The 12639-nt window shown below is 48.9% G+C and overlaps 1 protein-coding gene across 2 annotated transcripts in view; it reads right to left on the reverse strand.

Annotated features, from left to right (window-relative positions):
• The window catches only part of GRID1 (glutamate ionotropic receptor delta type subunit 1), a 689685-nt gene that overhangs the window by 4038 nt on the left and 673008 nt on the right, over nucleotides 1-12639 (reverse strand). The window contains exons 15-16 of one of the 2 annotated variants that reach the window (XM_042241196.1): nucleotides 10216-10456; nucleotides 9865-9955 (exon numbers count right to left, since the gene is read on the reverse strand). In XM_042241196.1, the coding sequence (XP_042097130.1) occupies nucleotides 9866-9955; nucleotides 10216-10456 (331 nt within the window). In that variant the 3' untranslated portion in view covers nucleotide 9865. The remainder of the gene's footprint in view (nucleotides 1-9864; nucleotides 9956-10215; nucleotides 10457-12639) is intronic. The other variant, XM_027962365.3, reaches the window with a different exon arrangement.

Here is a 12639-nt window from a genome sequence, read left to right on the forward strand (position 1 = left end):
TTTCTCCCCAGTGACTTGGGGTATAAAACCAGATGTCTGTGGAAGAGCCATACCAACCCCTCAATGAGGTATTAGAAGCTGCAGTCCTATTTTCAGGCAGCATTAGGGCCTCTGTGTCAGGCAAGGTTAATCCCTCCACCTATGCGGCCCTGGTGTCAAACTCCAAGACAAGTACCATGTCGACGCTTTGCCCCAAAACAGGACATCACAGGCTGTCTAATGCCAGTCTTCATACAGCAGAGAGAGGAACCTGTCCCCTGCTGACCCTTAGGCTTGTTAGGAATAACCATGAAAGGTAAAAGTCCTGAATATGATTTCAAATGGAGAAAGAAGGAGCCACACAAATCCAAGGACCAGTTCAGCGAGTCTCTGGGCTCCTCTAAGGCTGGTTCCCCAGGAAGAGGCAACCCCGAATAACTGGCCTGAGCTCCCCTCTCAGAGCAGGGCCCATGGGGCTAACCCGCATGGAGTCTCATCCCAGGTCTCCTCGGACAAGGAAGCTGCCTTTGCCATCCACCCTGTGCCCCCAGTGCCCTCTGGCCTGGAGGAGGCAGTGTCACTGCTCTCTACCACCTTGTTGAGGCCATGACCGGCACACAGGCTTGGCTTCTGGTGGGAGATCTGCTGTCTTCCCCAGAACAGGAAATCTGACAACACTCAAACGACAACGAGGAGCTCATTCCAGGCCATGAAAAAGATAGAGGATGAAAAAAGCCAACTGGTGTGATGGTGAAGGTACGATGGTGAGGAGATCGTGCTGTGGACAGAATTTACTGCAGAAATCACTGACATGGTCCCAGCGGCAGAGCCAGGATTCCAGTGAGTTGAAGCCCCACATAGCAGAGCTCAGCTTGCTGATGCCAGCAGACCAGCTCCAAGTATAGGAATGTCTGGGTGGCAAATGGGTGGAACTGGGGGAAGGGTACTAGGGCTTTACTTAGACTAAATATGGTACATACAATGTCTTTCATGGACTCCAACAGTTTGTAAAATGTTAACAAACCAAATCCAAGTTCGCTTCTTAATTAAGTTATAGCACGGTTAATCCAGCTCTGTGCTATCTTGGTCTTTTCCCTGTGTTGTCTATATGCTTTGTTCCCATTTTTGAGTATTTGAGCAAACTCTGGGAGACAGTGAAGGACAGGAAGCCTGGCATGCTGCAGTCCGTGGAGCTGCAAAGAGTGGGACACGACCTGGCGACTGAACAACAAGCTGTTACGTTAGACGCTGGCTGTTTGACTGCCATCAAGCATCAGTTCTCCCTTCCCAAGAAGACCTTATTTTATTTTGTCTCATTTTTGGGAACTGCTTTTTCCCCCACTGGATAACAGTGTGGCCGTTCCCTGTCTACCTGTAGCCAAAAGGCAGGAGCATAACCCAGTTAAGGACAAGAGGACTGGATCTGAGTTCTGAACAAAGAGACAAAGAGATGGAAGATGTTCGATGGTCCGTGACAGTGACAGTTCAAGAAACTTTGCACTGCCTGATCCCCCTCCTGGATCTCGCCTCCCAGCTCTCCAGACGAGCCTGGACTTCTGTGCATCGCCGGGTAGGCTTCCCCAGCCTTCCCTTGGCTACTCTGAGCTCCTGATGAGCTCCTGACGCAGCGTGTTCGTGTGTGGCAGCCAGTGCCACAGCTGTGTTGGTAAATATTTGTATCTACAGGCTATTTTCACTTCAAAATAAATGAAGGACACAAGACAGATACCAGAAAGCCTGGAAGCTGGAGAAATTGAAGGAGAATTTCAGACATTTCTAAAGTTTAATAATACAAACTCCCCTTCTCCCTGCAGCCAGCAAAGCTAGAAGAATGAACAAGCCGAGTGCCTTGGCTGGCAGAGCCTTTAGCTGATGAAGGAAATTGAAGACCAAATAAGTGGTCCTGGGATCACTGGAAGAACTAGTTAGTTGCATAATCTTGCTTTTACTTCCTTTCTATGTTCTTTTCAGGGCTTTAAGAATCCTTTTGAGGATGGAAATAAGTAGTTCAAAAGTGGACTAATTTGGAGTAGGAGGAAAATGTCTTGGTCCCAGCTGTATTCACTCTGGAATCTGGCCTTAGAGAAGAGCTGGTGGCCGTTTAGTCACTAAGTCATGTCCGACTCTTGTGACCCCGCTGGACTGTAGCTGCCAGGCTCCTCTGTCCACGGGATTCTCCAGGCAAGAATACTGGAGTGGGTTGCCATTTCCTACTTCAGGGAATCTTCCCAACCCAGGAATTGAACCCAGGGATCCTGCATTGCAGGCAGATTCTTTACTGACTGAGCTACAAGAGAAGCCCCCCATCTCTCTTAGAGAAGAGAGCTTGGCCCTTCTTTTCATAGTCAATGGAACACTCAGCCAAGACAAGTGTTCAGGAGATGTTCCTCATATTGTTGGGGTCTATAGGTAGAGAAGGGATAACTTCCTGCCAAAGAGGGAGACAGAGCTGAGAATGGGGGGCCCTCTTACCTATTGCCAGGGAAGCAGAGAAAAGGAGAGCTTTGGGGGAAGGCAAACCAACCAACATCTTCCAAAGAAACATTTGTGCACAAACAAGGTCTCTAAGACGAACTTCTTTAGCAGTGAAGGACAAGGGAGAGAGGTTTGGTGGGTAGTGTTATAAAAGATGTAGGTCTCAGGCACTAGTCTAGCATAACAGTCACAGCTCTGAGGGGTCGGCCAGGTAACAGCAAAGCATCTAGACCAGCAGTCCCCAACTGTTTTAGCACCAGGGACTGGTTTTGTGGAAGACAATTTTTCCCTGGACCAGGGCATGGGGGATGATTTTGGAATGATTCAAGTGCATTGTATTTATTGTACACATTATTTCTATTATTATCACATCAGCTCCACTTCAGATCATCAGGCATTAGATCCTGGAGGTTGGGACCCCTGATCTAGACCGCAGTGTGGATGTGGAGAAAATCCAATTACCCTAGAGTCAGGATTTTGGAAAGAAAGCACTTGAATAAGTAGTGTTTTTAAATCCATATTTTTTCCTGCCTCCAATTAAGGACAAATGAAGCAGTTTCAAGGAGGTTGCAAAGCTGTGCAGTGGGTCTCGTTTCCATTGAGGTTATTCATTAGCCTATAACCCCTCCACATCAAGACACAGAGAAAACGTTCACTCCGATTAAACAGACTTTCCAAGCCGACCTTCCTACTCCAAATGGCAGTCAAGAAATCCATTCCCTCCACACAAGTGGGACCTCATTCTATTCAAAGTCTATTACTGCGGGTAGTGCCTGCTCAGTCACTCAGTTGTGACCGACTCTTTGCAACCCCATGGACTATAGCCCACCAGGCTCCTCCCTCCTTGGGATTCCCCAAGCAAGAATACTGGAGTGGGTTGCCATTTCCTACTCCAGGGGATCTTTCTGACCCAGGGATGGAACCTGAGTCTCCTGTGTTTCCTGCGTTGGCAGGAAGATTCTCTACCGGTGCACCCCCTAGGAAGCCCATTACTATTGGCACACCCAACACAAAGTCACACCTGGAAGAAGAGGGTGCCATCTTGAGCTTCCTACATTGGATGTTTAACTGCACAGGAAAATGAGTAGGCTTCCCTGCTGACTCAGACAGTAAAGAATCTGCCTGCAATGTGGAGACCTGGATTCGAGCTCTGGGTAGGGAAGATATCCTGGAGAAGGAACTGGCAACCCACTTCAGTATCCTTGTCAGGAGAATCCCATGGACAGAGGAGTCTGGTGGGCTACAGTCTACAGTCTACCAAAGAGTCAGACATGACTGAGACTAACACACACAAGGCAAATACCTCCCTGGAAAACACATGTGGCCCATTTCTGAGTCTCCCAGTATGTTCCATCAGGCATCTGTTTAGGAGGCCAGAAGGGAAGTGCAGGCAACGGGAGAAAACCACCTTCTTTGGAAACTCTGAAAACACTGTCTTCCTGGACCAGATTGAGTCCACATGAAGTCATTTTTGGTGCCCTCCTGGCCAAGGAAATAGGAGGCAGACATAATCTGCCTGCTCAAGGAAAGAGGCAGGAGTGATTTGAATAATTATCTATATTTTACACAAAATGGGGCATTCTATTATGTTATGCAAATTCAAATAATGGACTTTTTTATGTGCACTACATCAGTTTACATCCTCATTATCTCAAGGTTTCGGTGTTCAAGCAGGTAATGACAGCTGTGGAAAGAGACTCGGAAGCTCGCTGTGGCATCCATTAATTTACTGTAGGCAACTGACCTAGTCAAACAGCCCTGAATAGGACATAAAATTCACTGACGGCATTTATTCATGAATCCTGCTGAATTCCAGCTCCGTGCTGGAATTAAACATGATAGCACACGCACCAGCAGAGGTTACTGGGGACCCTCTCGCAAGCATTGTCTTGCAGAGGGAGAAAGTTCTGTAATTGAGCCGCTGTTCACCAATGTGGAAATAAAACATTGTACTGGAAAGCAGTAATTAACTCAACTATCATCTGTGTAACAGCAGGCTACACGTGGGACTCATCAGAACCGACTTTGGAGTCTGGCAGCTCCCACTTTAAGTTAGGCAGGAACAAAACGGGATTGGGGACTTCCCACCTGACAAGGATGGTTGTAGGAGGTGATCTCCTGTTACTGCAGACCAATCAGGTGGTAAATAAGACTCAACTGACTGGGAGAAACACCATCAATGTAATCTTCTTAAGTATTGCTCCAAAGAATTGCTCAAGCCCAAAGGACTGGCTGAAGTCTGGGAGTGATGACTGGGTAAAAGCAAAGAAGCTGGGCTTTAAGTCCATGAAGTGGCCGCAAGGTATGATGGGCAGTCCCTAACTTTTTTGGCACCAGGGCCTGTTTTCGTGAAAGTCAGTTTTTCCATGGATCTGCAGGGAAGCATTTCAGGATGATTCAAGCTCATTACATTTACTGTGTACTTTATTTCTATTATTACTACATTAGCCCCACCTCAGAACACCAGGCGTTAGATCCCAGAGGCTGGGGCTCCCTGTTTCAGAATGTTGTAGGAAAGAATTCTGGTGAGCTTAACTGCAGATTTTGTAGAGGAGGACTGTGAAAGGAGTCCTCCTCGTATGTAGTAGCAGCAGGTACACATGGTGTAAAGGGGCCTATTGAGGATACACAGTTCTACAGTAAATGGAGCACCAGGATGACAGCCCATGTGTGCCTGGTTCCAAAACCTGAGCTGTTTTCCGCTCAACTTCCCCTTGGCATGACAGTCTAGAGCAGTAGTTTTCCTCCTTGGCAGGCTATCAGAAGCACATGGGGAGCTTCTAGAAATTACAGTTGTCCTCAACTGCCTAATACAACCCTTTGGAGAATGGAGCCCAAGTATCCGTATTTCTAAAAAGCTCCAGGATGGATCACCTCTGATGTGCAGCCAGAATGGAAAGCCATTGATCCAGGCGCAACGACTCTACAACAATTTAACATTAATAACGTTTTCCTTATAGGATCTCAGACTGGTTCACTCAGTCAGTAAACACTTTGGAACTCCTACTACCAGAGGAGCTCATGTTCCTCGTGAAGCATCCATCTTGGCCCCTGGCACATAGAATTTGCTCGATATTTTATATTCATGACCTCTTAATGAGAGGTCTCACTGTTCCGGAGACTGAGCAAAGTGATGGGAATGCAGAGGTGAAGCGCCAATAGAATTGAAGCAGAGACAGGCAGGTAAACCATCAGTTGTAATTCAGAATCACACCCAACGTGAGTGTATACACAGGGAGGTCAGGAGGCCCGTGGTGATGGGAGAGAGGAGGTTCTACAGAGGGGAGTGATGTGTGAGTTGGTTCTGATATACATACTGGTGCATGATAAGTGTTCAGGGACCTCTTACTAAAAGGCACACACACTCACTTTCTTACCCTCATGCCAAGAGATCCGATTAGTAGCAGTGTAGCCACTGGGCCAGGCTCAACAGTCAGAAGCTTTGAATCCTTCTGGACTGGGGCTAAACCTAATCCCTCTGGGGTTCAGAGGATGTAAATACCTAGCTAGGAGCCAGGATCCTGGCTTAGGAAGAGTTCTCAGTTACATCCTTCATCCCCAGACCGTCTGGAAAAGCCAGGTTGGGACCCCTGCTCCTGCACACTCCCAATGCCAGGCCCAGAGGTGGACACATAATCCCTATTCCGGTTCTGCCCCTATTGCTTGAGTCCTATTTCTCCAGGGACATGGACACCTTCCTTAACTGCTGTGGAAGAGAATCAAAAGAGTGAAGAAGATAACATGGGAACCTGAGACTCATGTGGGGGCCTTGAGGGAAAAAGAAAAAGACCCAGGTTCAGCTTTGAATCCATGGAGTGGGACCTGGGAGTCCATATCTCTAATAGTGCCACAGAGGCAGATCCCAAGTCTGGTTTGGGAAGGCTTCTTAACCTCTCCCCATCTGAGACGCAACAACAGGGATGCCAGGTCATGAGCTGTCCTATGGGGAGGCCCATGTGCAAATCTGCTGATGACCTCCAGTGAGGACATGAAGCCTTCAGCCCAGTGGCCCACAAGGAACTGAATCCTGTCCACACCATGTGAGTGAGCTTGGAAGTGGGTCTGTCCCCAGTGGAGCCTTCCGAAGAGACCCCAGCCCTGTGAACAACTTGATCACATCAAGTGAGACACCTTGAGACAGAAGACCCAGCTAAACTGCCCTTGGGTTCCTGACCCACAGATACTCTGAAATAAGTATGTCATGTTTTAATCCAATAAAATGAAACATGTACTTTTCCTGGCATAGAGAAGGTACCCTAAGATGTGACTCCTCTTCCTCACAGCCCTTTCTGCCTATCACAGGGTCCTTGAGAGGGAGCAACCACTTGGGCACCATCCACCACGCACGTTCCCATGGGTCAGATGCTGATTACGGAAATTTACACATCATCCCTCATTGAACCTCAGAGCAACCCTGTGAGGTTGGCATAAAGGAAGAGGGCAAAGATGCAGGAGAGGAAGTCTCTACATGCAGTTGAAGAAGCATTCGAGGATGGAGGTGGGAAAAGGTGTTCATTCGAGGGGAATGTCCCCAGCAGCGAATCTCCCCCAGAGAGCAGGAGCGCACTGTGGGAGTCTGCAGATAAAAGCCAGCCCGCTGGCCAGGATAGAGGAGCCTGACTGCTTGCCCCCTGCCCTGCCTCTGTCAGGCCCTGTCTGCACTGGAAGCAGGGCCTGGGGGAGAGCAGACACAGCCAGAAGCAACAAGAATTCCAAGCTCCCAGCCCAGTGACAGACGATTCATTCCCCAACTTCTCATGTCATCTCTCATTTGTGCAGTTCTCATCTTTATTTCATGAATATTTTATTCTCAGAGCAATGGCTCCACTTCCCCCATAAATTTACAGGGTGGCTCTTTATTGCAACTGCGGAGCGGGGTGCACTCACCTGCACTGGATAACTACATAATCGTCTGATTCCTTAGGAAAAAATATGACCTCAAATCCACATGAATATTAAGAGGCTGAACGTACATTACTACTCTTCTCCAAGTAGCTATCTAAACTCTGAAGACGTCGTGGCATAAGCTGATAAATACGGCTAGGACTCCACCCAAAGACAGGTTTCTGGCTTTTAAGAAATACGGCCAATGGCCCAAAATGAAGCATTCTAAACTCAAGCAGACACTCTCACCTAATTGCAAATGCTGCTCCATAAAATACAGGCAACCAGTAACACAAAGTAGTTCTGGATTAAATACCATCATTATTTGTCAAAGGTTTTAAGTATATGCCTCTAAAATCTGTAGTCTCAACCCCTTTCCTGGGTGATGAGCTATAAAGCCTTTGGCCTGGCATCTAGTCCTTTAGACCGAGTCTCTGCTTTGCACTCCAGCCTCCTCTACTCTAATTTCCTTGCTGATGCCCCAGAGCTCTGGGAGGTGGGATGACTCTGCCTACCCCATGCTGGCCACCCTACTCCAAAGGCAACATCTCCTCTTCAGCTTGAGGTTCAGTACCGATCCTTCATCTAACTCAATTCTAACAACCCCAAGCCCCAGGAACTCTTCACTAACCAGCGTCACTACCCTCTGTAACCCTACCATGTCCCATCTGGGCTGGGTGCCCCTGAGCCCTGGATGGAACCTGTAGTTCATCCCAGGATGGCGCTGATCAATGGACAACAGAAACCACTTGGCTGACCTCTGCCACATCTGCCCACATGGAGGTAAGCCCCCTCAGGACAGAGACTGTGTCCTTATAGGCATACTTATTAAAGGAAGAAGGAGAGAGGAAGGCAGCGATTTCATTTGAAAACCAGAAACTCATAATAACAGGGGAAAACTGGAACATTCCCTCCCTTTACCATGTAACACCCAAGTGGGCTGGAGGAAAGGCAGCTGTGTTTTATTCAATCTGCGTCTGCATCGACTCTCTTTCCTATCTGGAGCAGGCTGGCATCTCTGGGCAGAAAGTTTCACACTTTCTAAGCACTGCATCCTCTTGGGTCTGAGACCCTGGCTTGTGTAGAAGCCAAACAGGAAGAAGGGATACTTTTCAGGCAAGAAAGGAGCTGTTCCTCTCAGCTAGCTCATCTCATGCTGTCCCTGGCCTTCCTGTCCTTTCGCCTCTGCCTTCTATGTCTCTCAAGTAACCCCCCACCTGCCTCCCGCTCTGCCCCCCGTCACCTCTCTCTCACAGCGACAGTTCATCTGGGTTGTCCAGGCTGGATCTGGCACTACATGCTGAACCAGGGGATGCGAAGAGACATGACTGGAAGCAGACGAAATTGCCTCTCACAGTACCTGCCTCACAAGGGACATTCTGGAGGAGCAGGCCTGTGTCTTCTGGGCTCCACACTGCCTGCAACATCCTAGCACGGTGCCGCCGTGACAGCGCATTGCTCAACCAACTGGAAAACCTGTCCTCCCCTAACCAAAGGGACATTCGCTAAAAACGTCACTGAAAATTTTCCAGTAGCAACAGAAGCTCAGGACAGAATCATTCACTGTTCTTTTCAGTGGGCTTTCCTCAAATATTTCCTTCCTTGTCTTATGGCCTAGGAGTGACAGGAGAACCCTGAGTTTGTGGGAAACTCTAGCCTTGCATTCCTTACATGGAGGTTTACAGGTGATGTGAGAGAAAGATGGATGTCCTCAGAACATTTCAGACATGCTGAATCAAACAGCAAGCTCTTTCCAGGAAAATCTAGGTATGACAGCAAAGAGCTCACTGCCTGCTGTGAATGGTGGGTCTGCCCTCACTCCCAGCCATGCCAAGGACTCTGTTACGGACTGATGTAGGGGGGCATGGCCAGTCAGCCTTTCTAGGATGCAGAGATGGTGTCTATGGTGACGCTGCCTCTTTGAACATCATGCTGGTTACTTCATTGCTCCTTGTTTGAAATTTACACCTGCTTGTGTCAACATCGTTTATAAGCAAAGCTGTGATTCTGGAAGTAGCTGAGATGTATGTATCAGGTAATGAGAGTGCTACGCTGGAGTGGCTGGGCTTGTGCTGCAGTGCCTGGGTATAGTTTCAGCCAGGAGAGCATCATTACCAGATGATGCACCTTGCCACCCTCCCTTAGGGGCACTGGTTCCAAGAGAACTTCCATGAGGACTTCATACTCCACCCTCCCCAGCCCTGCCACCCCATACCCCCAAAATACTGAGCTTGAAAACCAGCAAAACCCCAAAAGAAGGAAGTGTGGAGGGCAGAACCAGCTGTGGCTGGCACACACAGGGAAGGAAATGTGCCCAGAAGCTGGAATCAGAACAAAGCCACAGTGGTCCCTGTGCTGGGTGTCCCTGGAGGGACAGAGGCAAGGCTGGGCCCTGCAAGGAGGAAGAGAGGAAAAAGGGATGATGAGGGGACGGGAGCCGATCCCCCTTTGACATGCTGGGAGAGCAGGGCTCGTGGCCCTGGGTGAACAAGGAGAACCAGGAAGGAATGCAGTTTCCTCTCTTACCCTACAGCTGGTCTCTCCAGGTCAGGGTGGAGGCACATGGGCGGGGCAGGGTGGGGAAGGGCTCTCTGGCGCTGCTCATGCTGTACCCGCTCTACAGATAGATACACGACTTTAGTGGCCATGCCTGCTGCCTCGGCATTTTGTTCAAGCATGAAAACACCCCCTTCATTTGTCCTGCGGCTTGCAGTACAAAATAAAACAATGTCACCATTCCCCAGTATAAAACACTGCTGTGCACAGACAGGTGGTTTGGGCAAATACTATCTGGAAGAGAACCACCCGCCAAGTCGCCCAGGGAGCCTTTCCTGCCTCTAGGCTGCAGAAAGGAGAAGCAGGGCCCAGGAAACGGACCTCTTTGGGGGTCTCCTGGTGGCACCGGTTGCTGTTCCACCACAACTCCAGGGCAGCCACCAGGCAGGCGAGGAGGAGGCCGATGGCCAAGATGCAGAAGACTCCAGCGAAGCTGTGCAGCTTGAGGGACTTGCCATCCGCCTGGGCGCTGGCGTGGCTGGTGAGGTCGCAGCGGCCCGTGTGCGGCCACCACTTCTGCTTGAGCACATCCAGGTCTCCAGTGTCCTGAAGCTCCAGGATCCTGCAAGATACACCCCATGTGAGCCACAGCGCTGGCCTCATCCACACATGCCTGGGACCCTGGTCCCTTCTCCACTGTGCCGGCCCCTCCACAGACAACACTGAACCATCAGAGCGGCTCTCTGTCTCCGCTTTTCACTTTCCATTTCATTCTCCACTCTGCTGTCAAAGCACCTTTCTCAAAGCACTTGGCAGATTTTGTCATTCTCCTCAGAGCTCTCATGTCCTCTCCCGCACTGTCCCACTGCCCAAGGACAGAGTCCAGTAGCAAACCATGTAAGGATCCTTCATGTGGGAGCCTGGGGCAAACTCTGAGGATAAAATCAGGAAGTTACGGAAATGGATGATGCAAACCCTCAGACTGTGGACCTACTAAAAGGCTCTCTTTCAAAAGTCAGTTCACTACATCCTAAGTCTCTCCTACTAGAATCCAACAAACCATTCATGTATTCACTCATTTGATTTGAGGAGCATCTGGTTTGTGCCAAGAACAACATTCAGCGCTGCTGAGAGCACAGTCTAGACACATCTACTTGGACACTGAAACAATTAGATCAATCAGTGTAGAGACAGAAGCTGTGATCAATACAACAAAATTCAAGCAGAGGTGTGACGATAGGGTGCAGTGGGAGGATGGCCTGGACTGGGGGGTGTGGCGAGACCTCGTCAAGGAGCCAACAGTTCACATGAGTTTCGCATACCTATGTGCTGGGAAATCTCCTAAGTGCTTGACAAACTGTTTAATTCTCATGTCAACCCTTTGAGAAGGCTACTTCCATGTTCCCATTATTACAGAGAAGAAAACAAAGGCATAGAAAAGTGAACTCTGGTGCCATATTGACCCACAGCCCTTTCCATCCAATACTGACATGAGAGGTCTTTTATTGAGAACATAGTAGGGACTGATCATTTTATACTGTTTTAATCCTCACAACAGCCTGCAAATCAGTTTCTAGGTTTACAGATGGAAGACCTGAGGCTCAGAATCTAGATAACCTGCCCCTAGTTGCAATTAGCAAGGGGTAAAGCTGCTGTTCAGAGCTGGATCACACTGACCCAGGGGGCAATGCTCTCTCCAGAACTCCAGGCTGCTAAACGCAGTCAGCCTGCTCTTCTCTCCAAGAGTCAGTTCCGGCCTAGGGCATGCGAGCCTGGCCAGAGAGGGGCCGTAGGGCTGGCTTCCTGCTCCTCCACTCACTAACTGAGGTGTCAGGCAGGCAGCTTCACTCTGCTGACGCTTCCCTTCTTCCTGCTCTTTATAACTGTATGCATTTTTATGCCCAATATTATTCCAAGAAGAATGTAAGGCAATGCATAGGAAAACAAAGACTAACAGAAAAACAAGCAGATTCAAAGGGAAATTTAAATATGTAAGCAACAGAGGAAAGATAAAACAAGCCATGGGCACAGAATGACTCCTGGAACAAGGCTAAACTAACGCACACCATAATAATCTCCACTCCTGCCTGTGAGTAAACCCAAGCGATAATAGCCACTTCCTGAAGCCAGTCCTTCTATTTTCCAGACAGATATAATTGCAGGTGCTTTCCTGTAGTCAATAGCCGTGGAGCCTGCTACACAGTAGGTGCTCTATAAATGGCTATTAAGTTGCTAAACATTTGCTGAATGCCTACTCTGCACGCCATGGTCCACAAAAGGGCTACAGCATTCAACCCCAGTCACACACACACACACACACACACACACACACACACACGCTGTAGCCTAAAGACCCAGTCCTCTACCAAAGCAAGGCAACACACATTGGTATTCAAGAAAATAGCTTAGTTCTTGGGACTCAGGGAAGGAAGGCTACAGAAATTCCAGAGAAGGCTGGGATCTGCTATTTCCGCAGGACCCTTTTTCTGTCAACGGCATGGAGTGTTCGTTGTTTTCCGAGCCTGGCATCTTCCTCCTCTCAGGCATGACCCGCAGAGGGGAGGCTCACCATTCTGCCTGAATCATATAATGGGGCCTCTTAAAGAATTACTGGCAGCAGTAGGTTGGAAACCTGAAGTCCTGAGTGTTTCCCCCAAGTACAAACCCATCTTCCCAGGTGAGGGGAAGTGGAGGATGTTTCCAGCCCAGGAAGGACAATACTTCAAGGGGCCAGCACAGTCCACTGGGGACATTTACTTACAGTCACAGAGCACATGGCCTTCTGATGAAAGCAGGGAGTAATTA

The sequence above is a fragment of the Ovis aries genome, chromosome 25, assembly GCF_016772045.2.
Source record: "Ovis aries strain OAR_USU_Benz2616 breed Rambouillet chromosome 25, ARS-UI_Ramb_v3.0, whole genome shotgun sequence".
Classification (NCBI taxonomy): domain Eukaryota; kingdom Metazoa; phylum Chordata; class Mammalia; order Artiodactyla; family Bovidae; genus Ovis; species Ovis aries.